The sequence below is a fragment of the Trichomycterus rosablanca genome, chromosome 2 (genome assembly GCF_030014385.1).
Source record: "Trichomycterus rosablanca isolate fTriRos1 chromosome 2, fTriRos1.hap1, whole genome shotgun sequence".
NCBI classification, from domain to species: domain Eukaryota; kingdom Metazoa; phylum Chordata; class Actinopteri; order Siluriformes; family Trichomycteridae; genus Trichomycterus; species Trichomycterus rosablanca.
Window position 1 is genome coordinate 23,118,696 of NC_085989.1, and position 26,498 is coordinate 23,145,193.

Here is a 26,498-nt window from a genome sequence, read left to right on the forward strand (position 1 = left end):
GAGACTTAACCATGAGCTAGTTAGGCACTGTCATACCAAATCTACAGTAAATTCAGAAAGTATTCAGACCCCTTGACTTTTGGTCATGTGCTGGTCAGCTACGTGTGCTAAATACAGTAGTTGTGATCAGGCATAAAGACCTAAGTGACTTGGATAAGGCCAGTTATTATGGCCAGATGACTGGGTTAAAGGATCTGAAACTGAAAGGGGTTCTCACAGGTAGCCATGGTTCAAAGATGGAAAAACAACAAACCATCCTACAAGTTGTTGGGCTGTTATAACTTACTGATTCCAAAGGACTTGACAGCTATAGAGTCTAGTATGGACCTACAGTAGGGCTACTGTGGGTTAAAGTGCAGATAATGTTATAACTGACAAGGTGAATGTGTCAAAACACACAGTGCATTGAACCCTTCTTTGCATGGGGTAGTGTTGTCGCAGGCCACTTAAGTGCCCATGCTAACTCCTGTCAGCTGTTAAAACTACCCACAATGGTCACACAAGCATCGGAACTGGACGTCAGAGCAGTGAAAGAAGATCAAAAAACTGGTCTGATGAATCCTGATTTTTTCAAGATCATGTGGCCAGACATGTGTGCATTGCTTTTCCGTGGAAAAGATGGCATCAGGATGCACATTTGGACAATTCACCTCTCAACATACAGAAGTTAAAGAGTTCAGAGCTGTTTTCACAGCATATTAGGCAGATGGTCCTAATGGTAAAAATAAAGTTAACGTGCACTTACATGTCACGAAATTAAAGGAAAGGGATCAGACTTATTTCTAACTAAATAGTCTTGAGAATCTTGTGAAAATTTTGGCTTAAAAGTTAGTGGCAACAGAAGATTAGCTTAATTCCGTTTATGGGCATCTGTGACATATTTAAAAACGTACAGGCAATAAAGCCACAGCTAGGTGGACTAGGGGCTTATATAAAGTGGGGGCATTTTACTGCCATGGTTTATATCCAACTGTCCGAGAGTTAAAAGGCTGGTTGACCATGTTTTATCTTTTCAATACAGAAGACCTGCAGCACCAAAGCACACTAACACTTTTCCCATAAACACTTTTCTGTTATAAAGTTATGAAGCCTTACAATTTGTCTTAGAGTGGTCAGATGTTTGTGTTGTAACACTGGTTTGTGCTGTAACCTTCTAGTGGTGGAGTTAACAGTGGTTATGGAATGATAAAAACACATGTTTTGGATTTATTTCTTTATAGATAAATAGGTGACAGTTGGGTATAAGAAGAGTATACATAGTATGTTCCAGATTCACCACTTGGCCAGATCTGTGTGAAGTATAGTTCATCAGTTTAGGAACAGTAAACACAATTGCAAAGATTTTCTGTAATACAGTATATAACATTATTTAAAAAATTAGGGCAAGAATCTAGCATCAAGCGAGAATTGGAAAAATATGTGATTACTCAATAGTGAAAAAAGTAAATGTCCACATTTGGAATACAGGCTATTTCATATGTCATAATAAAACTGCTGTCAGAAAAGCACTGATGTTTCTTTTAGTTAGCCATGTTTCCCCCCTGCTACCCTCTTATTAATCCAAATTGTGCCTAGTGCCTAGTTCCTGCTGTGCCTAGAGACATCTGCAGTTTGTCAGAGGTTTCTCTGGTATCTTTTTTAATTTAATGACTGTTTCTAAACCCTTAAGGAAATTTCAGATATAATTGCCTACTCTGGGAAGTAGTGTGAGTGATGGTGCTCTCAAAGTCTAAAATATGAGAGGCAAATATTAGAGGTTTAGCTAGACAACCTCTTCCCAGTATTAATGCCATCACAGTGGCAAAGTTTATGGTGGAATTAATTAATTATTATTACTCTGAATAAAAAGTTTATGATAATTCATAAACATAGTTTTCTTATTCTGATATGGGTTTAAATACATGTATATCTTTAGTATTGTAACTCATATGTGACTGTTTCTTTTGGTCTGTGTTTTGTCTGCAGTTTGGATAAGATGATTAAATACTTCACACATTCATACAATGGAGAATTTGTCTTTGTCACTGAGACTGAGGAGATATGTGTGTGAAGAACTCTTTGGTGTTACATTTAATGTTGTAAGGAGGTGGAACAGTGGCACAGCAGATACTGTTGGTGCTGCAGAGCTGTAGTGATTCAGGTTTAATCCTGGTTACTGTTTGTCTAATTTCACTCAGGGCTTGTGCTCTGTCCAGGAAGCATTCCTGTCCCTCACCCATTGTTTCTGAGCTTCACTACAGACTTTATCAGAACAAAGTGATAATTATGTATAAACCAGTGACTGCAAACTGACACAAAAAAAAACCCCACTAATAAAACAGACCCCCATAAGTCTGTCTGAGTCAGCCAAGTTTGGTTGATAATATTGTGAAATATTACACACATTAGGAAGTTTTGCCTAATATAATCAAAACAGCTCTGATCTGCTAAGACATGGACTCCAAAAGACATCTAAAGGATTCCTTGGTATCTGGTACCAGGATGTTAGCAGTAGGTTCTTCAATTTTTGTCTGTTAAGAGGTAAATCACATTTTGCTGCCATCTCTTCCATGGCTAAACCATGCACACGTACTTGAAAACTAAATTTCTCCAACCAGTTAACCTTCTTTCAACCTTATTCCATTGTTGATGTTCAGTTATGTTACCTGCGTGCCCATTGTAGGTGCTTTTGATGGTGGAAAGGAGTTAACATGGGCACTTTGACTGGCCTGCAACTATGTAGCTTCGTAAACAGAAGAGTTTGATGCACTATGTGTTGCGACACATGCACTTGCAGTTAGAGCCGCAGTTGCCTTTCCACCGGTCTGTACCAGACACTGTAGCCTTCATGTTGTCTTGCATCAGTTAATCTTGGCTGCCTCTGAGCATGCTTCATTGTTTTGGACGCATGGTCATAATAATTTGGATCTCATCAGAGTTGCTTAGTCTGCTGCATTTAATGCATTTACTACGAGTAACTGCAATCAGCCCAACATTTAATACCTTGCCTAAGAGATATATTTTAATGAAACAGACATTTCCCTGCACATTTTGGGAGATGGGGGTCTTTATATTCATCTGTTAGTGGTTGTGTAAGTACATAAACATGACTGTAAGTTTATGTGTATGTGTAGGTGTGGTGGGGTCAGGAAGGCATGGACCAGGTGATATGTGTAAGTCCTTCTGTTGGTTGGGAGGTTTTCTTACATCTGCAGTGAATCCAAGGCTACAAGTCTTACATTATGAAACACAGTTTACTTACTTTTTTTCTACAGCTGGGATAAAGAGCTGCATGAGGTACACAAACAGACACACAAAAGTAAATGAAACAGATGAAAATACATGCATTCATTATATTATTACAGTTATGCAGAACTGATACTAACATCAACCACAGTGTCTGAATAAATGTGTGTGTGTCTCTGTTTGTAGCTGGTCTATACTGTGGACTTCAAAGGAAAATGTTCTATCATAAAGAGGAAGATGCCCGTGCTTGAAATTCTTTCTTACAGTAGTTTTGGGTACAAAAAATTTAAAGCCTCACTCAAATATTTACTCACTCACTCGTTTCCTCAGTGACTTCACACATGTTTTTGGGAGGTGGAGTACCTTGAGGAAACATTTCAGAATGCCTCTGATGCACATACTGCTATTTTTTGTGGCATCTGTTCATTGTTTTTCACCCCAATGCAACATAAATTAACACACAATTTTGGTGCGACTGTAAGGAATTTTAATTTATTTGCTTTTCATATATCACTACTTACATGGCTACATTTAATTTGTAGCATACCAGTAAGTTAAAATAATAATACTTATTAGATTAATAAATAATAATGTGAAGAATAAGAATGGTTAGACAGAGAGAGGCCTACAAGCCACAGTGTCTCTCACTCTCTGTGATATTTGGTGGAGTAACAGTGATGATTTGCAGGCTTTATCCTAGTAGAATTCTGAACTGGTAAGACGTTGATATCTTTTTTATAGCCTTACTATGCTTGGTGGGCATTACAGTGGGGCCAAAAAGTATTTAGTCAGCCACTGATTGTGCAAGTTCTCCTACTTAGAAAGATGAGAGAGGTCTGTAATTTTCATCATAGATACACTTCAACTATGAGAGACAAAATGAGAAAAAAAAAGGATTTTTAAAGAATTTATTTGTAAATTATGGTGGAAAATAAGTATTTGGTCAATAACAAAAGTTCAACTCAATACTTTGTAACATAACCTTTGTTGGCAATGACAGAGGTCAAACGTTTCCTGTAAGTCATCACCAGGTTTGCACACACTGTAGCTGGTATTTTGGCCCATTCCTCCATGCAGATCTCCTCTAGAGCAGTAATGTTTTGGGGTTGTCGCTGGGCAACACGGACTTTCAACTCCCTCCACAAATTTTCTATGGGGTTGAGGTCTGGAGACTGGCTAGGCCACTCCAGGACCTTGAAATGCTTTTTACGGAGCCACTCCTTCGTTGCCTGAGCGGTGTGTTTGGGATCATTGTCATGCTGGAAGACCCAGCCACGTTCCATCTTCAATGCTCTCACTGATGGAAGGAGGTTTTGGCTTAAAATCTCACGATACATGGCCCCGTTCATTCTTCTCTTAACACGGATCAGTCGTCCTGTCCCCTTTGCAGAAAAACAGCCCCAAAGCATGATGTTCCCACCCCCATGCTTCACAGTAGGTATGGTGTTCTTGGGTTCTTCTTCTTCCTCCAAACACGACGAGTTGAGTTTTTACCAAAAAGTTCCATTTTGGTTTCATCTGACCACATGATATTCTCCCAATCCTCTTCTGGATCATCCATATGCTCTCTGGCAAACTTCAGGCGGGCCAGGACAAGTACTGGCTTAAGCAGGGGGACATGCCTGGCACTGCAGGATTTGAGTCCCTCTCGGCGTAGTGTGTTACTGATGGTAGCCTTTGTTACTTTGGTCCCAGCTCTCTGCAGGTCATTCATCAGGTCCCTCCGTGTAGTTCTGGGATTTATGCTCACCGTTCTCATGATCATTTTGATGAGATCTTGCGTGGGGCCCCAGATCGAGGGAGATTATCAGTGGTCTTGTATGTCTTCCATTTTCTTACAATTGCTCCCACAGTTGATTTATTCACACCAACCTGCTTGCCTATTGTAGATTCACTCTTCCCAGCCTGGTGCAGGTCTACAATTTTTTTCCTGGTGTCCTTCGACAGCTCTTTGGTCTTGGCCATGGTTGAGTTTGGAGTCTGACTGTTTGAGGCTGTGGACAGGTGTCTTTTATACAGATAACGAGGTCAAACAGGTGCCATTAATACAGGTAATGAGTGGAGGACAGAAGAGCTTCTTAAAGAAGAAGTTACAGGTCTGTGAGAGCCAGAAATTATGCTTGTTTGTGGGTGACCAAATACTTATTTTCCACCACAATTTACAAATGAATTCTTTAAAAATCCTACAATGTGATGTCCTGGATTTTTTTTTCTCATTTTGTCTCTCATAGTTGAAGTGTACCTATGATGAAAATTACAGACCTCTCTCATCTTTCTAAGTAGGAGAACTTGCACAATCAGTGGCTGACTAAATACTTTTTGGCCCCACTGTACCTAGCTTTGTTTTTAGATCCTTGGTCAATTGCTTAGAGTACCCCATATACAGTACATTTGATATTTATTATTCATGATTGGTACTAAAACTTTTTGTTTAGTTTAGGTTTACCAGAAAGACGGGTGATTACATTTAAAACAATAAGGTAATAATAGTAAACTTAAATTTTACTTTATTACATTCCCATATTTTTATATTTGAAATGTTCTGCTTTATCTCAGGTCGTCCAATCAGGGCCATCTCTCGTCATCATGCCCATTTTTCCAGGAGCATATTGAGGATCTTCCACAGCCTGAACCATTTACTCGCAAGCAGGCGTACAAGGCCAGACCACCACAAGTGAGATCATCATCTGGCTATCGTAGTCCAGCCTCACTCAGCATTTACAGTGATCTAGTGCAGCACCTACTGTGGCATCATGCTGCTTACCTACTGGTAGACAAACACATTCTAATCAAAGACTGCAATAAAACGCTGACACTGATATACTGTATATGCTGTAGAATGAATCCTAACTAGTACTTAAACTAATACTTGTTGACCTTGATTCTAGAAGATAATAGAAGAAAACACCAACCACAAGTAGGCCACCTTTTCTTGCATAAAAGCTGTGGGTGTAAAAGCGTTGCCCACATTGAAGTGTACACAGCCTCACAAGTGTACAAATGTTGCAATACTCTTCAACACAGCCTTTGTGTTTCTCAGAGTTCAGGAGATTTTATCCATGACCCCATCTCACGCATGCAGAAGAAGGAACACATAGCTGACAAGGTGATACTGATTTAAAATTTCTTATAGTTAACACAGATTGTTGTACTCTTTTTTAATCCTAGACTCAAAAGTCATTAATGCTACACATCTAGTGATTCATACAGAGTATGTTGTAACAGTGTACAATCTATCATGTCACTTTTTTTGCACCTGCAGACCTTGACTAATCAATCTGTATTTTTAAATAGCAAAATCAAGTAACATCATATCATGTTTTATAAATGAACTCAAATTGTGGCTATTTTGGCACTAGAGAAACACACAGTGGACATAGCACTAATCTACTGCAGAACACCACAAACATACTCATTCACGCACTTGCACACAAATTGGGCCAGTTCAGATCAACTAATCTTGTCACTGCATGTTTTTGGAATACACAGAGGAAATGGACGAGAATTAATCCCAGATCCGCAAGACCCATGTATCTGTGCAGCATAACTACCAGCTGCATTGTATAATCTAAATAAAATGCTTAGTGTATGGCTGTTACTAATGCCTTGTGCACACTATGCAGTTTGAAGCCAGAAATGGAAATAAGTCACTGACTCATTTTGTGGAGGTGCCTGAGTTTCCACTTGCTCAGCAGCTAGACTCACGGCCGCGCCCGTGACAAGCGATCATGTAGTATGCACCGCTCAGCAAGCTGTTTTTTTCAGAGGCAGAGCAGATGTTTTCCAGCATGTTTCAAATGATAGTTGTGTTGTGTGCAATACCAATTAAATATTCGCTGAAGGCTGCAAATGTTATGTGCTGTATTGTAGACATGTGTGCTGTGCTGATTGTAACCTTTTTAAATGTAAAAATATATATTAATGATATCAATAATATAGCTTGTTGCCTATTTTAGGATTATCATTTGTACGTGGATAGTCATGGCCTGTCATCCTCTGGTGTGATCGTGGAAGTGGATGCTTACTTACCTTCCTTCTCCAACTCTGAATTTGATCTTCCTAAAGAAGTTTTTCTGGATTGCAACAGCTCCTACTCCTTTTCCATTCGCATCTCAGCTGCTTCATATGAGCAGCTTAAACAAAGCACCCGAGGTGTGCACCACACACACTGACAATTATAAGTACATGGATTTAGGAATTAGTTTGATTCAGAATAAAAATGTGATTGGTTAATAAAAAATAAAAAAAACAAAAACATGTTCTACTTACAGAGATGGTTTGTGTGTGTGTTTTCTCGTAGATTGGATGAGCATACATGACATTCTTTTGTCAGCTGAAGTCTCTGACAGTACTCATCTCCAGGTCACCCTAATCAGAGAGGAGTTTCTAAACCATGCAGACGTTGTCTATAAGGTAAAAGTGAAGAAAGCACACACTTCTTCTTCCAAACAAATGGTGTGGAGAATGCCTGGGACAATTGCTCGTGTGCAGCGCTCAGCAACCTTATTTTTCCAGTAGCAAATTATTTCAAACAGCCAATGGTTGAGAACCTTATAATGGGCATATAAACAAGAATGGGTGATGGGGGAGTGTGTTTACAATTACAGTGTTATTGGAATCATTGGAATTGCTCATTAAGTTAGCTCGTATATTCAGTGAGCTGAACACTTTCATTGTATATGTGCATTTTTCCTAGGTAACAGTGACAGACAAGGGTGCTTATATTGGCCATTCTTTAGCAGGGAGAAACCTGGTGCCTTGTGAGTCTACTGCTTCAGGTCAGTTACTTTTTAAAGAAAATTCAGCACAGTACATAAGAGGTTCCATTTTATAACATCTTTACTGCCCATATTACTCTAAAATAAAAGTATTTTTATGCATGATACATTATATGGACAAAAGTACTTTTAAATGTTTTAATTCATGTGTTTTATCCACAACAATGGCTAACAGGTATAATAAATCAACTACATAAAGAAGATTATATGCTACCAACATTTTAGGGAGGGCCCTTTCCTTTTCCAGCATGATTGTGACCCTGTTCACAAAGCAAAGACTACAAAGACATGGAGAAAAGCTTGGTTTAAAGAAACTCCAGTGGCCTGCACAGAGCCCTGATCTCAGCCCCACTGAGCAGCTCTGGAACGAAATTAATTAAATGGCCATCCATACAAATGCTCTTTTGACTCAATGGGCACAAATTTCAACACACATACTTCAAAGTCTTGTGAGAAGCTTTCTCAGAAAAGTGGGTGTTATTATAGCTACAAAGATCGCACAGAGGTCTGTCCATTTTAATATTGTTTGTTTTCGAAATGGGATGTTCAACAAGCTCATGGCCAAGTGTCCAAATACAGTATTTTAAAATGTGAAAAAAAAACCCGGAGAAGTCTGAGGAAGTAAAAACATCAGAAGCTGCATCAGTGGCAAGTAAACAAAACAGTGCCTGCATTTGGATGCAGGTCAGGAACAAGCATGTTTGACTGTTTTTTTAGAAATTAGTATTGAATTATTTTGATTTTATTTCCAATTTCCAATTGCATCTCCTTTACCGTGGACTAGCATGGGCCTCCTCCAATATCCGCTTCTTTTCACCTGTTAGAGGTGGAGTCTTACAGAGAGCCTTGTCTCGTTTAGAGAGGCTTGATCAATTGTGTCTTTTAGATGCTCAGCCAGGTTGATTGCACAGCTAAGATTTGAATTCAAGAGCTCAACACTAGATCACTGTGCCAGCCGAAGGCAATTTTACTTGGACGGTAGTTTTATATGTACTGTAGTCTCCACATTAAAACAATTAGCAGTCTAGTCTTAAATAAGTATGAATAACTGTTTGGGGTAATGAAAAGCAGTGCTTTGGTGGCACATGCAATGTTAAAAATGCAATCATTAAAATACACATGCAAATTTCTGGAGCCTACATTGTGCACAGTAAAAGAAAGACGACACAGTAACCTTAAGAAAGCTCTTTAAATGTCACGCCCCATTAAATAATCTCTCACACTAAATTTCTGTGTTAATTTAGGTGTGTGGGGCAGAACTAAAGTGCTTTTAGGAGAAGGAGCAAAAGATGGCAATTCAGGTCTGTGTTTGTTTTTTGGCTTGTTTTGTTTTTTCATTTGCTATAGATTTCTATAAATTGCTTGTATTGCTGATAGGTATTAGGGATAGATAAAAGTACTTGTGTGCCCTACACTGTTAGCCCGGACTTTATATCTAATCAAACATTTTCAGTACAACATACATAAGTTTTTTTGCTCTACTAAAAAATGCAGAGTACAATGTACTCATTTGAGTACACATTTAAATGTGCTAAAAGATTTAAGTTTACTAAACAAAAAAAAAATACTTTTCTATCAGATTAACTTAAAAAAGTTAAGGAAATTAAACAGAAAAACGCCTCCCATATACGTGTAAGTCCGCCTCTTTTCAGCTTGCTGTTGGTGAATCAGGCAAAAATGATTTTCTTGTGTTCGGGTAGCCATTTGTTTTAACTTTTGTAACCTGTTGTTGCAAATTACTTTTTACTTTTCATTTAAGGCTTTTTGCAAAAGTAAACTTGTCTTTTGTGAAGTGGAACCTTTGTTAAACTAAATGGACGAACATTTTCTTCCTCATTATGCTATTTTTGAGTAGCATGTACACCAGTGTGATGGGACTTTTTCATCTTCCGTCCAATTTTGGTAAGTGTTGTACTTTACTTAACAATTTTGTTTAAAATAAATAATATTAATGTTGACGCTAAATAAATAATCAAACAGCGCTGCTTTATTTGCCGTGTTTAGGCTAGTGTGATGGCTTGCTTTATTTTTAATGAATTGTATTAATGCTGATATTAATACTTCTGTTTCTTGTTTCTTTGTTTTGTTTTAGAAAGCTGCAGCCAAACGTTAAGAAATCAGCTCACTGTGTGAAACTGAGTACAGCATCATGGTTACTGTACAGAGCTGTTTTTGTTTCATCAGAACTTTATATACAGCTTGTACAGTTTTAAAGATGTTTTCTTGACATGTTGTATTTTAAGTGAATACTTCTGAAGTGAAATAAAGAAAAATAATGTTATTATTCTGTCTGTTTTTCTATAAACATTTCTAATTGATATTTAAAATGTAATTAACATGGAAACTTAATATTTATTAATACAAAAATTAATATTTTTGTCCATTGAGCTCAAGATAATAAGTAGAATTATTGGGAAAAGCAGTTGGTATAACCAAAAAAATAAAGTTTAATCAACTTGCCTTTTAGGTGTAATAAATGTTTTAAGTTATGCTAACTCAAGTTTTCATTATACATTACTTAACTTTTTTAAGGCAACCGGTTTCCTAAAATTTTTTAAGTAGATTGAACTTATCCGGGCTTACAGTGTAGTCCTTGGTTGTCAACAGTGATCAATCATGACAATGTAAAATGCATTGCTGTGTGTGCACATCTGACTGTAGATAAAACCTATATGTAAAATTAACATTCTGCTGCAGTTCAGTGATTTATCATTGTTACCTTCTGCACCATCATAAATGAAAATAATACTTTACATACTGCTTCTAGAGGAGTTTCCAAAATAATTCATTTAGTGTGCATGCCAGTGAATGCTTTATGTTATGTCTGTGCAGATTGTGCTTATACAAATCCGCATTGCAGGCAGGCCAGTCAAACACTGTGTCTACAAAATTACGCTGCTTTGGCATATGCAGAACGAGGCCTGTCACTGTCTTGCTGAAATAACCATGGACTTTGTGGAAAAAGATGTCAACCTAATGGTAGCATGTGTTCCAAAATATGCTTTCTCATCAATGGTACCCTTACACATATGGAAATCTCACATGTAATGGGGACTGATGCACCCCATACCATGACAGTTGTTGGCTTTTGCTCCTTTTACTGTCTGGATGGTCCTTTTTGTCTTTGAAACTCATCCATCTATCTATCTGTCTGTCCATCCATTCATCTTGTTGAACTGATTTACAATTCTCTCATGAAGTTTTCCACAAAGTGATCCTACTTTTATACCCAGTCACCTGTTAGTATTGTTTATTTATAAAATACAGTTGGTCAGCCAAACATTGAAAGTTATTTCTCTGTCATTTTTCTCAGTTAAATATACTGTAGATAACTGTATTGCATTTTACAAAATGTCTCTTTGTATTGTTACAACAGAGCAATTTTTTCAGACAGCAAAAATGAATCTTAGTTGCAGCTAGGTTTTTGTCTGCACAGTCTAGAAGTGTAAACCTGAACTGAACAAAACTTGGGCTGGTACAGCCATCAGTGTTTAAAAATAAAAATTGTGTGTGTTTGTGTGTTTATGCGCATGTTTCAGGGATGCCACAGATTACCCATTTACAATGGCTGTCCCCCAGGTAAGCATTTGGTACTTGATTTCACCACTACTGTAAGGAGGGCCAGTCGCCTTAACAAGAAGTTGTTCAAATGCCCAAAAACTACACACGATGTGCTTTGCATTCATTTAAAAAATGGTAAGTACCCAACCATTACTGCACATTGTGATTATGTTAGGAGTGTGAAAGGCTCCTGCACCAAAGTGGCCATTAACTTCTGATTTATACAGCAGGCTATTATTATTGAGGCACACAATTTTGTAAGTTTGTGACACAATGAGGCATCCATTTCATCACAAATAGAGTACTAAACATAATTTGGGGAGCTGTTTTGAGAATTTCATGCTAACTCTACATTGTGGCAGTGTTCCAAAATCTTTGGCACCTGGTGCATATGCAGTAAAATTGATGCATAAGTCTTGACTATTGTGCTATGAAGGTGCCACTTCTAAATACATTGTTTTCAGTCTGACTGCACTCAGCATGTGTTCATGACTAGTGCTCGCACAGTGGGCATGTGCTAATTAGTCATTGTGCCCCAGTTATGTTTCAGCAAGTTTAGCATTCTTGGCAAACAGTGTATTGCCCAACTGTTAGAAACAGCAAATAATTGAATAAAGGATAGTGGGCATTTAAAACATGTAAAAGTAAAACAAGTGCATCCAGCATGAAACATTTTAAATGTATTTTGTCAGGCCGATGAGGTTATGAGGTTGCATTCTGGCAACTTTTTGTTCAGAAATCTGCCGCCACGCCATATCCCTCTCAGGCACAGGTAGCACCAGTCTGTGTTCTGTCTGTGTTCTTTTGCCTTTCTGCTTTGGGTCGCAGATTTTGTTTTCAGTGTCTGGTATTTTGGCGACTGGTTGTATTGTAGTTTTCTTTATATTTTTGGCTTTTTAATCACAGTTTTTTTTTTTTACCCTGGTTAATCATCCTGCCATCATGTTCATACCTTCTACCTCACATGTATGTGGCCTCTGTAGGTAGGCACAACCAACCCAGTAATAGTTGTATTATTATTAATTTACTGACATTTTCTTGATCGTATGCTATTCTACACAGTCCAAATATTATATAATCACAATGTATACGTTTTATTACTTGTGAAAAAATTGTGTGCTTTGTAGTTACACCCTAAAAGTAGTAGGTGGAGGACCGTATTCCAGAGACAACATTCGTTATTTCAATCAACAAGAAATCCTGATGTACAACAGTCAGAATCACACGTATGTACCATTGTTTGACTAAATGAATTGCATTAATACTGTTCTTCATATCGTAAAAACACAAATTTGTTGTGTCAGAGTGTCTATCTACAGGGGTTTTTGTATCTGTTGGTCCTGGATTTTGTAAAGTTGCTTTGAGACAATGTCTATTGTAAAAAGCACTATATAAATAAAGTTGACTTGACTAGTCTATCTGCAGGTGAAAGAAATTAGCGCTGAACACACAGTACAGACTCATTTAGCTCGATGACACGGCAAAAAATCAATTTCATTCGTTTCACTTTTTCTATGCTTTTCAATAGTTCATTTCAGTAAGGCTGCATGTGATTTTCAGTTAGTAATTGTCTTAGCCCCTGAAACACTTGAAAATGGAACCTGAAAAATTTCTGACACTTCTACAGAAATGTCATTAAGCCACTAGACTTAATCTACCATTATTCTAGTGATTCTCTTTAATGTTTATTGATGATATAAGATTCATTAGATTGGATTTTAAATTTACATTTCTGGCATTTAGAAGACACTTTTATCAAAAATGACTTACAATTGTAACTAAATAATGAAAGCAAGTGTAGATTAAGGGCATTTCTCAGGGGCCCAACACAAACAACTTGGTGGTGTTGGGGCTTGAACTAGCAACCTTCTAATCAATAGTCCAGTAAACCACTGCCCTGTATTTTAGTACAGCATATAAAAGTAACCCACAATGAAATAGATTATGTATGATTTTTTTTATTTATACTTTTTGCTGTTTACATGTTTAGACAATCTTGGTTGCTTGAGGCTTGGGTTTAAGTTTCTGAAAACTCTAAACACAAACTGAAAAAAGTAAATTACTTTGCCAAAAGTAATCAAAATCAAACACAGCACTCAGAACTATGTTCTCTCCTCTCAAAACTTCCACCAAAACAATACACACAGCTATCATATGCTTAGCTCCTCCAGAGCATCAAATAAACACTGATGTGATCAATGCCAAACACCACCATCAGAACTGTTGATGTACGTTTTGACTTCAAGAGGCCATGTTACATAATCAAATGCAAGTGTGTGGAAATACGTTTTATTTTTCTTATTTTGGTGAAGTGTAGGTTTTTGTGACAAAAAAGCATTTATAGTACTACATGTATATGCAACACACTATTTTACATAGTATGTAGCAAAATCAGTACATTTCACCTAGGTAAGCAGAGTGAGAAACACTACAAAGAAAATCAGTGCACATATACAAAAAGGTAACAAAAGAACATTTTCCTCTGTGATCTTGCTGCTTCATCTTCTTTCCTAACACCTGTATAAATCACTTGAGGCCTCTTTTATACTCAAATAATTATTGGAAGTGTTCCTCCAGTTGAGTTTGCACAAGTGCAACACAAGTGAGACTAATTGCTTAATCAGGTTCTTGCATTTTGCAGGCCAGTGTTTCTAAGTGACCAAAGTGTGCAAAATGATGCAGTTTGTGTTTAGAGATTAGCAAAATCAAAAAAATAAGTTCTACTTAGAGCAGTTTTTAATCATTTTGTTGATACATGAGCTTAAAGTTTTCAAAATTGTGTACATAATTACATTTTGTGTATATAAACTGGGAAAAACTAACAATAGCATAGGTAATGCAATGATCTGATGTAGTGTTTAGTACAGATTAACATCTGTTGTGGATGTTGTGGTTTATATTATGGGATGGGAAAAGGATCTGGACACATTTCCAATGTTCATATTATAAAAATTCATTTATTCGGTATTGGCATATATTTTTTTGGCATTAAAAAGTGGGGCACAGCAAAATATGTTGCTGCCGCACAGGTCCTAGTGACCAGAATTTGATCCTCGTTTCATGACATTGTCTGAGTATCTTCCCAAAAACAAATACCCAGTATTTATGTGTGGTGCTAAACTTCTTCAGTACCACTGTTGGATACCTTGCATAAAAAAAACAAAGCTTTTTGTACTTGCAGACAGCAAGTATCTGTATCCTGTATTATTACTGCTGTCTCCAGCTCACAGAAACAGAAAACACTGAGGTAAGACATTCATTTGTAAGTACTTGTAGCTGGTGGGGTGTGATTTAGTGTCGAGTGTAATTGGGATGTAAGATTGTTATTTTATTGACAAGGCCAACATGGACAATTTATTATTCACTAGAAATAAATCTACAGCACATTTTATTAGCAAAACAAATCTAGCTGTTAATTAACAATAAAAAGACTTTTATTTTTGTTCTTTTGTCTTAAAACATTGTCCCAACTTTTCTGGAAATCAGGTTTGTATAAAGTAAATTGTGATATTTACACATTTTTAACTTTCACAGTAGAATCTGGAACTCTTGGATGTAAGGATCCACTGTAGAAAATCATGGCAATAACGTTGAGTTGTTGAGCTGGTGACTGCTGTTGAGCTTTACCTGCGTAGTCTGCATAGAACATTTTTCATTTGTTTAAATTCTAAAGGTGAACGTTTTAGGCTGGGCTTTCACCTTATATTTAATACGGTGAAAGCGTCAGTTACAAGATTTAATCATATTTTTATAAGTCAGTGTTGGTTTTATTTTTTTGACTCTTCAGTTAATGATAATACACAACAATGTTTTTCACAGGCCACAAATAAATCACATGTTGTGTTTATAATCTGTTTTATGTTTAAATGCAACATTAGTGAAAGTGAACTAATAAGAACTAAGAGAAAGTTCCACCACCCCCTTCCACTCCCAAAAAGAAATATGATCTATCTTCATATTAGCACTACAATACCACACTGTGACCTTGTGATCATGAAGAAAAGCCACAAAACATGACAGAAGACCAGAGTGTGTTTCATGAAGTTTATTGATGGGACTACAAAATTCTTATTTCTAAAAGAATTGCAAACACTGATTAAGATACAAAAAAAATATGTTACTTTACACACAGGAAAACAGCAACATGTTTTCAAAAGTGTATCCTTTTATATTTTTATACAGGATTAAATGTGTATACAAAGTATGCCCCCCTCTCATAAGTGATTTATAAAACATTGATGCTTTTTAAATCTTTAAAAATCATTTTAAAACTATAGCTTTTTTGTAACAGGACATTTTCAATGCTGACATTCCAGCAGACGAAGACCAGTGAAGGACCAGCCTTCAATCCACTCTCTGTTTCTTCTTTTCTCTCTTTATCTCCCTTAATTTTTATCCCTTACTAGCAGCTACCTCAAAAAACCACATTCAGCAGTATTGCACATTTAGTATGGAGGCTGATTGTTCCGAGAGGGGGAAATAAATGAACAGAGAAACAAAATGCAAAAGAAAATCATGCAAACAAGACCTGTTAATATATATATATATATAGCTCATCTAGACAGAATTTTTTTTTAAACTAATGAGCCAGGTAACCCATTCTAAAGAGACGCCTGGATCTGACCCTGAAGACTTAGCAGAACTAGCTCATCTACATTGACTTTTACCAGCAGAGGCCACTTTGATATTTAGTGACCTAAGCATGAGGCAAAAGGACAAACTCTTAAGCTGCATACAACTCACACTGTGTTAAAGACACAGCAAGCAAAATAGAATTCTGTTGATTGCTTTGCTCTAATAATGTATCTAAATGCATAAACTCTGTTTCTACAACATGCAGACAGAAATCATCTAAAAAGTGCTTTACAGCTTGACTCAAGCTCCAAGTAAACGTGTTTTAAGGGGCACTTAAAATCGTACTCGATAAGACAACTATCTTACACAAAATAGAAATGTAGATTTTAGAGTGTTTGGACCATGATTGCTTGCTCAATATTGTTTCTGATTTAAGATGACTTAAAGATCGTTTGGCACCATTGTACTCAACTTTAAGCCTATTACAAATATTCTTGAGCAAAATAATCAGAAGATTCATAAAAACAGTCAGAACCTGATAAAGACAAAATATACAGTTTACCTCAACAGCACATACCATGATTCAGCTGTTAAGAAATAACCTATTGAATATCAACAATGTATCATCTCTCTGAGAGATTGGGCACTGTTCTATAAAACAAGAAAATCACAACAAATTATATATATATATATATATAGTCCCTTGCCTTCTCTCTCTCTCTCTCTCTCTCTAATAGTGTCAACAAAGTACTACAATCTAGATTCGTAAATACTGAGTAGGCCTAAATAATTTTGTGTTTCGAAGCCTAGTTTCTAGTGTCCATTTCCTTTTTGTTCTTTCCATCCTTCCACTAAAAAAATGAAATCAAGAAAATGGAAGATACTCCTAAACCAACATTTTGGTCAAACATTCTTAGATATGGGTGAGACCAGGATAGAAGGTAGAATTTGGCAATGCTTAACACCAAAGACTGGACTAAAAAATGCACATTTAACAATAGCTTCTATTTTTTGGGAGAACGGGAAGACTTAAGAAAGGCAGGAGAAGAAATAAGGCAATGAAAAGATGATTAACAACGAAAAATGTAACAATTACAAAAGAAAAGTCCAGCTTCGACCTCTAATTACACTATCAATTTACCTCAATTTACTCTCACAATTTTATATGCATCGGGAACAGTATGCAGCATTTAGTGGCTCATATTGGACAACACATATAATACAGTGGAGCCTGGTTACAAATGCACAAAAAACAGGCATTAAAAAAAATAAAAAAACAAGGCCAGACATAAAAACATGTCCAATATTTACACAGCCAACATTCATTCTTGAACCACAAAACAACAAAACCCAGATAAACACAAGAATTAATAAACTTAATTGTTGCTAGGAAATCAAGAGTCAAATACATTTGACTGGTCTTGATCCAGAGGAGGAACTAATAAACAGCCTGGTCCAGTATGGGTGTATACAGGTGCCTCTGGTGACTGACTAGACCTGTTTACTAACAGCAACATTCAAACTGTGTGATTGAGTTAATATTGCACAGCCTGTTGGGATCAAAGGTAAAAGACAGTTTTACTGATTTCTAAGCTTTTCAGTTGGTTGAGAAAGTGAACACTGCTATTATCAGAAAAATGCTGTCCTGGAGAAATGTAGAAATGTACAGACTCAGACGTCCTCACAATGTTTGTTTTAGAAACCAAAAGTTAGGACACGAGTAACACTAATAAGACTATGATTGGCAAAACAGTTGGATATTATTTTTATGTTACAAAGCCCTGCAGATCCCTCTATAGGCTGCATAGAATTTCTTAGGATAACAGGCCTATTTAATTAGCGACCTGCAAACAAGATCTTTAAGTGTGGTGCTCGGAACAGCCTATTGAATACACACTTGTCAGTGCACTCTCAATGTCGGTACCAAGCCAGGATAAATGTAAAGAAGGTAGCATCATGAAGGGCTCCCAGCAAAAAAACTGTCAAATAAGGTATCGCTGTAGGGACAGTTAAAAAAGGGGGCAGTCTGAAAACAAAATAGGATTCTAAAGAAAAAAGGAAAGAAAAGGATTCTTTAAGTAAATTTAAACTTATTGCAACAATATTAAGGAAAAGCTCTAAGGCATCATCCAACATATATGTACCTACTCTCTGTAAAAATGAGCTTTCAGAACTGCCACTGTGAACAATTCTGAGTTGGTAATTGGCCAAAGAAAGGTGCGTTACTCTGTCAAAGTCGCATGGTTAGAAAAATAGAAAAAATTTATGAATGTTCACTTTCTCAGTGAGCGACTTATTACATCAAGGCCATATGCTGTAGCAGCGGGGTGCAGGGATAAGGTAAGGGACAGATCTGAATGAAAAAATACATAAAAGCTGCAGCAAAAGCCACCAGCACTTTTGTTGTGCTGCTCAGCTAGTTTTATTTCTAACAAAGTGCTTTCATGCATGAGATGTAATTGCTTTTTGGAAAGAGGGATTACAGGAATGCTTTTTAAAGCAGAAGAGGAAAACATGACTAAAGAAAGCCCTAAGTCAGTCAAGCAATAAACAAATTAGTGATCATTCTGAATCAGCCAAAATTTAATACATACTCCCAAGTAAACATACCTAGTTCACCTGCATTAGGGATTGTCAAAAGAAAAAGGAGAGACCCGAGTGGCCGAATTAAGTGCTTTCTGTTAGGTTCTAAAGACCACATTGTACTAAAATGGTATAATATTGTAAGCAAATTTACACTGCATTACCAATGTAGTGGGAATCTGAGTTAAGTTTTTGATCGTATTCACAGTTTAATAAAAGCTCTTTTTCCCTCTTTTACCAATTAAAAATCACTTGCAGATAAATCTATAGTACATGAAAATAAAACATCGGTATATACTGTATATTTATATATAGTGTATGTACAAATCTTGTCTTTACAACACTTTAGAACATGCCAGCCCGTAACTCGTACAAAAAACCTCTTCCTGCCATGCTGGCTAAAAGGCATAGTCATAAAAATATTCCAATCGATGACCTGGGTTGATTTGTGGAACTCCCACTTTCCTGTGAGTAAACAGTGTGCAGTGCGGGAAGATTTCCAGTGTTAGTGCGGCCGCAGCTCCATGCTGTCCGAGCTCATTTACCGGCTGTCGTCCTAGTGACATCCCATCGATGGTTTTACCAGAAGGGCACTGGAAAGCAGAGTGCTGGTACAGATTGCTTTTCCGAGTGTATTGGAATAGCAAGTGTGACATGTCCTGTCAGTTTAAATTACATTCTGATTACAAGCTGAGCCCAGGAATTGAGTTCTTAGGAGCACCCTACCCAGCAGACCGAGTTCCATCATGTTGTGTTGCATCAGTTGCCATGATGCTGAGACACAGGTGAGCTCAGCGATACAGATTATGACTTCAAAGACAATTTCAACATTCACATCTCTTTCTCAAAATAGAGCTACACCCCCCTCTCTCTTCAATCCTGAACTGTGTTGCTGTTTTTGAGCTGGAACGAACGGTGCTCTAGTTACAGGTGCAACACAAACGTAGCATTTTTTTTTAGAAGTTTCATGACACGTGTACTGTAAAAATACTGACAGATCAACAGCTGCCATCAACATGAATACACAAGTTTTTTTGTTTTTTTTAAGTGAAGCAGGAACTTGATAATCCCAGTCAGTAAGGATGTCCAGAGGTCCTGTGTAACTTCACTAATGACTTTTTTCTAATCCTACTCTAGCATAGACATTCCATGTAGGGCTCCAAAGTCAAATCCATCCCTTGGTCATCTTCCACAGAGATGATTTATATTGCAGCTCCTGGCTGATGGGTTGAAACATTCAGAGATAAAAAGGATGCTTTTCAGCAAATGACAGGGACACCATCAGTGTTAAAAATCATACCAGTAGTGGGTTCATAAGTGCCAGCCAGATAGTAAAGATCCTCACTGTCCTGGTACTTCTTAGTTTTAATCATTTGTTCATATTGCTCCAGGCTAACCACCAAACACTTGTGAGAGATGGTCTGTACATCGTTCTCATCAACATGAGAGGACTGGTACAGAGCCCGCTGCACAAAAAAAAACATAATGTCAATAAATAAATCTTGTTTTTGTCCAAATACACACACACACACACACACACACAATATGACAGTATTATCTGAACGCTTGTTGGATATCCCATTTCTAAAGCAAATGGTATTAATAGTATTACTATGTAACAGCCACCTGAAAATTCTTTTTACAAGACTTTAAAGTAGTGGGAACTTGTGCCCATTTAGTTAAAATAGCATTTGTATTGCCAGGCACTGATGTTGGTCAAGCGCATCAATTGATGTTCCAGTTCATTCCAAGGCTGTTCAGTGAGGCTGGGGTTTGGGTTTGGCACCACTAAAGACACTGAGCCTGAGCATGGACAGGAAACCAGTCTATTTTAGGGCATTGCACACTCATCCAATCACTTACTTACACTATTGGGCAATTAAGGGCAGCCAATTCACCATTTTCATGTCTTTGTGAAAAGGGAGGAAACAAGAATACACAAAGGAAGTCTTCACAGGAAAAACTTCCTAAACCCAAGGACGCTGGTATATTATATACAATCATTTTTAATACTTTCAGTATACAGATGTGAAGGGGTGCGGTAAGGCAAACATAAGTGTTAAATTATCCTGTATTACACTCCAAGTTAGTTCATTTTGCATATGGTATTATGTCTATGAACTCTACCCACCTCCATAAAATCCTTTCTCTGATTGGAGATCTGTAGGAGATCGGGAAGACTCCTTCCAGACATCTGATCCCAGTTCTATCAAGAAAAATACAGAAAGATAAGCAAAGTGTATGTAAAGCTCATCTAAATGGCAAATTATTTTATTTCAGGATTAGTTTTTATAAACCACAAAAATAAAGAGTAATGACCTTTTTGTCATGAAGCTTCTTTCCTGGGTTGGTTTCCTCAGGATGGTAAAACCATTTGACCCGGACCACCATGTTATTTCCCCACGATTCCCACATGCTCTGAATGTGACCAATAAACGGAAGATTAGGTCGTCCAGCCGACAAGAAAACGGCAGTGTCTCCAATACGGATCATTTCTTTCCCACGCATGATGGCTTTATAGAAGAGCTTCTTAGCTTTACCCTTCATTCCCCGTCTCTGCAATCAAGACAAAGAAAATCATCAGAAGATTGAGAGGCATTAAAAATGCATTTTTGACTAAATCTTAAAAATTACAGTAATTTAAAACAATAAGACGAACATAAAATGAGGAGCAAAACCGGTACATCATAATAATTTTATGCAAAATTTATTACATGTGCTAACTAATCGTGCTGATCGAATAATATAGATGCTGTATATTAAAGCTCTTCCTGACAAAACTGGTATAGTAGGATGATGAGCAGAGTTGTAGCTTAATGTGAGGTAATTACATGCACAGAGATTAACAGTCTGGTTCCATACTGACACCAATCAGCTTCTGTTTGTGGTTTTAATGCATAGTACTTCCAACGTTCATTATTCAAATAATAAATGCATATCAATGTTTTCTTGTTTTAACTGAAATCTTGAAACGCATCTGTAAACAGATGACGCATGCGCACTGAGCGTTGAATGGGGAGTGTTTCAAATTGACACTGTAGAAATCGGTGACTGTCCTCTTAATTAGAATCAGCCATCAGCTGTTGAATCAAAATGATCTTTTTAAATGACAGCGTTATCGACCATTTACATTCCTAATTCAAAAATAACATTACATAAAAAACAAGCAGCAAATTCAAAAGTCAAAAAGGGGCACGAACTGGGAAAACACAAGGATTCTCATGTGCAAAAAACAAAAAAACAAAAAAAATCTCACATCAACCCAAAAGGCTTGAGGATGATCAAGGTTTCAGTCAAAAGAAGCACATTGGTTTTATTGTATTTGGTGTTAATATAACAGCACCAACACATGTCATAAGTTGCTTTGGATGAAAGCATCCGTCAAATTCCATAAATGTAAGTGGTTGCATTTGTTGCCTCCAAAGGCAGCACAACCAGCTTGATGGATACAGCAGGCTGGTGCTAGACTGCATCTCCCCCTGGCCATGTGGCAGAGAAATTGTTATGTGAATTAGGAAATGACTAGACTGGAAAAAAGGAGGAGGTTTGTTTAACTTGTAACACAACTAGGAAACAGCCTTGATATTCCCTGTTTTTACCCACAGCAAACCAACATAAGCTTCAACACACTTGTAACTGCTGTTTCATTTCACTTCTGTTTCAAGTGTGGTACAGAACCATACTAAAAAGCGTGAGTGTTTCATCCTACAGGCAGGAACCCACAAAGTTATATTCTTAATACAGCAGGTGTGCTAGTCTACCTATAATTGCTAGTTTTAAGTCACATAGTGCCACCGGACTGGACATAAACATTTCAACATCACCAATGATTGATATTTTGCAAACAATTTTAGCATCGCCCACCAGTGTTCCATCTAAAGTGCACCTTAAACCCACATGCATTTATGTATGCAAACATGATTGAAAGGTAAGCAAAATGTCTTTGGTTTGATTGGTTAAATATTGCCAATCATCTCCGTATTTATTCTTTTGTTTATTATAGAACTGGACACAGCCATAGAGAGGTTTTCCTCATGTTTTTTTCCACCAGTATCCCCTTTAAAAAGCACTAATAAACTTACCTGAGTAGGTTTCCCAAACCACTTCCAGAGTTGCCTAGCGGGAAGAAAAGCAGATATTTTGGGTCTGTTCTCAACAGATGGAAGTCTTTGTCTCTTGGCCAGCTCTTTTGTTGTGGGCATGTGAACACCCTCTCTCTTCTTAGGTCGGCCAACGCTTTTCTTTTCCTTCTGCTGCTTTTGTTGCTTTGGCTGCTGTTTAGAAGATGCTTGTTTTTTTTGGACATTGGTTGAGGTGGGTGAGGGTTCAGACTTTACTTCCACCTTTTCAGCATCTTTGTCATTTTCCGGTGGTGACTGCTCTTGGGGAGATGGAGGCTGAGAAGCAGGAGAAGCCTCCTCATCTGAGCAGCAGGAGGAGTCTTCATCGCTGGTGGTCGAGGAGGAGGATGAGGAGGAAGAATTAAATTCGGCAGTAGAAGAGGAGCTGCTGGAGGAAGAGCTGGAGGAAGTGGGGCTGGAGGCACGGGAGCAGCTAGAGCTGCTGTCCTGTTTGGTTTTCTTTTCCTGTGGGGTCTTTCTGTCCTCTTCGCCCTCGGACTCTGAGCTGCTACTATTACTGCTGCTGCAGTTGCCAGACTCAGCGTCTTTCTCCCCTGAGCTCTTGACTTTGACCAGACCGTCTGTGCTGCTGCCAAGCTTACGGATGCTGTAGGTTGACACATTGTCAGGATTTATGGCCTCAGGTTCCGGCTTGATCTTAGGCTTAAGTGTTTTGTCAGTAGGGGTAGAACAGGTGACGGTTGTGTAGCTTATACCCATTACAGATTTGTTGTCTCTCTTAATAGGGTTCTGGCCCTCCATCATCATTAGAGCTTTGGTCTTCTTGGTCTTGGGGGACATCACCCCCTCATGGTCCAACTTGATAAGGATCTCTGTTTGAGGTTGCTTGCGCTGGGCCTTCAACCCAAACCCATTTCCTTCGTCTTCGCTCTTCCGCACTCGTTTTACAGCCTTCGCCTTGGTGCCATCGTTGTTGGATATAAATGAAGCAGAGGGGTCATTATAGAGGTCCACAGACAAAACTTTTCCATAAAGTGCAGATGAGTAGGCAGACTTGGGCTGCGAGTGTACTTTGGCAGGGTGCTTAGATATACTGGTTTTCTTCTGGCTGTCTGCGGGTATGGAAGGGCTGCTTGTGTTGCCAGACTGGCTCTTCTTGTTTGACAGAAGGCCAGTTTGCTGGGTGGATAGGGATCTTTCCTGGGCCTGTACATGAGCTGAGTGGTCAGCTTTTTCATGCTCCTTTGGAGCCACTTCAGAATCTGGAAACACAGCATAAGGGAAATGTGTTATATGTCAGCACAACACATGACCTACATAAATGTAATGAACTACAACTTTGTCCCTGTTGTGATATTTTCCTCATCACTATTATTTCATTCACCTGTCACATACATTGATTTAATTCCAGTACTGCTGACTTGATATATTTTTAATGTATCCCTAACTGATCATTAAAATGTAATTAAATTATTAAATTATTTATTTATTATTCTGTATAATCACTTTACTCTCATCAGAATAGCAGTGGGTTCTAGGGCTTAGATAGAAATAGCTGGTGCAGAACAGAAAACTGCCTTAACAGGGTCCCAAATCAGAAAAAAACAGAGGAAACACAAAGACACAAGTAGAATGTTTCAAACTCTTAATATACAGTGTATCACAAAAGTGAGTACACCCCTCACATTTCTGCAGATATTTAAGTATATCTTTTCATGGGACAACACTGACAAAATGACACTTTGACACAATGAAAAGTAGTCTGTGTGCAGCTTATATAACAGTGTAAATTTATTCTTCCCTCAAAATAACTCAATATACAGCCATTAATGTCTAAACCACCGGCAACAAAAGTGAGTACACCCCTAAGAGACTACACCCCTAAATGTCCAAATTGAGCACTGCTTGTCATTTTCCCTCCAAAATGTCATGTGATTTGTTAGTGTTACTAGGTCTCAGGTGTGCATAGGGAGCAGGTGTGTTCAATTTAGTAGTACAGCTCTCACACTCTCTCATACTGGTCACTGAAAGTTCCAACATGGCACCTCATGGCAAAGAACTCTCTGAGGATCTTAAAAGACGAATTGTTGCGCTACATGAAGATGGCCAAGGCTACAAGAAGATTGCCAACACCCTGAAACTGAGCTGCAGCACAGTGGCCAAGATCATCCAGCGTTTTAAAAGAGCAGGGTCCACTCAGAACAGACCTCGCGTTGGTCGTCCAAAGAAGCTGAGTGCACGTGCTCAGCGTCACATCCAACTGCTGTCTTGGAAAGATAGGCGCAGGAGTGCTGTCAGCATTGCTGCAGAGATTGAAAAGGTGGGGGGTCAGCCTGGCAGTGCTCAGACCATACGCCGCACACTACATCAAATTGGTCTGCATTGCTGTCACCCCAGAAGGAAGCCTTTTCTGAAGTCTCTACACAAGAAAGCCCGCAAACAGTTTGCTGAAGACATGTCAACAAAGGACATGGATTACTGGAACCATGTCCTATGGTCTGATGAGACCAAGATTAATTTGTTTGGTTCAGATGGTCTCAAGCATGAGTGGCGGCAATCAGGTGAGGAGTACAAAGATAAGTGTGTCATGCCTACAGTCAAGCATGGTGGTGGGAATGCCATGGTCTGGGGCTGCATGAGTGCAGCAGGTGTTGGGGAGTTACATTTCATTGAGGGACACATGAACTCCAATATGTACTGTGAAATACTGAAGCAGAGCATGATCCCCTCCCTCCGGAAACTGGGTCGCAGGGCAGTGTTCCAGCATGATAATGACCCCAAACACACCTCTAAGACGACCACTGCTTTATTGAAGAGGCTGAGGGTAAAGGTGATGGACTGGCCAAGCATGTCTCCAGACCTAAACCCAATAGAACATCTTTGGGGCATCCTCAAGCGGAAGGTGGAGGAGCGCAAAGTCTCGAATATCCGCCAGCTCCGTGATGTCATCATGGAGGAGTGGAAAAGCATTCCAGTGGCAACCTGTGAAGCTCTGGTAAACTCCATGCCCAGGAGAGTTAAGGCAGTTCTGGGAAATAATGGTGGCCACACAAAATATTGACACTTCAGGAACTTTCACTAAGGGGTGTACTCACTTTTGTTGCCGGTGGTTTAGACATTAATGGCTGTATATTGAGTTATTTTGAGGGAAGAATAAATTTACACTGTTATATAAGCTGCACACAGACTACTTTTCATTGTGTCAAAGTGTCATTTTGTCAGTGTTGTCCCATGAAAAGATATACTTAAATATCTGCAGAAATGTGAGGGGTGTACTCACTTTTGTGATACACTGTATAGTGATTAAAGATACTGATTAATCTCTTGTTGACAGCCAACAGCTATTATACTATATCCGCTTGCATTTCTAATGGATAGAGACAAATACAACTAATTTGTGACTTCATCATCATAATCTGACATAAATATTGACTGTTAAAGGAATCCCTGCATTAGACCACTGCATCACTAGAGCTCCCACATTTATTTGTATATACAGCCATACATCAGCCATAACATTAAAACCACCTCATTGTTTCTACACTCACTGTCCATTTTATCAGCTCCACTTACCATATAGAAGCACTTTGTAGTTCTACAATTACTGACTGTAGTCCATCTGTTTCTCTGCATGCTTTGTTAGCCCCCTTTCATGCTGTTCTTCAATAGTCAGGACTCTCCCAGGACCACTACA

At 38.1% G+C, this 26,498-nt stretch overlaps 1 protein-coding gene across 4 annotated transcripts in view; it reads right to left on the reverse strand.

Annotated features, from left to right (window-relative positions):
• Positions 1–15,594: 15,594 nt before the first annotated feature.
• tnrc18 (trinucleotide repeat containing 18) overlaps positions 15,595–26,498 on the reverse strand; it is an 81,168-nt gene continuing 70,264 nt past the window's right edge. For all 4 annotated transcript variants that reach the window (XM_063012775.1, XM_063012766.1, XM_063012759.1 and 1 more), the window contains exons 27-30: positions 22,805–24,066; positions 21,042–21,278; positions 20,854–20,928; positions 15,595–20,188 (exon numbers count right to left, since the gene is read on the reverse strand). In XM_063012775.1, the coding sequence (XP_062868845.1) occupies positions 19,982–20,188; positions 20,854–20,928; positions 21,042–21,278; positions 22,805–24,066 (1,781 nt within the window). In that variant the 3' untranslated portion in view covers positions 15,595–19,981. The remainder of the gene's footprint in view (positions 20,189–20,853; positions 20,929–21,041; positions 21,279–22,804; positions 24,067–26,498) is intronic.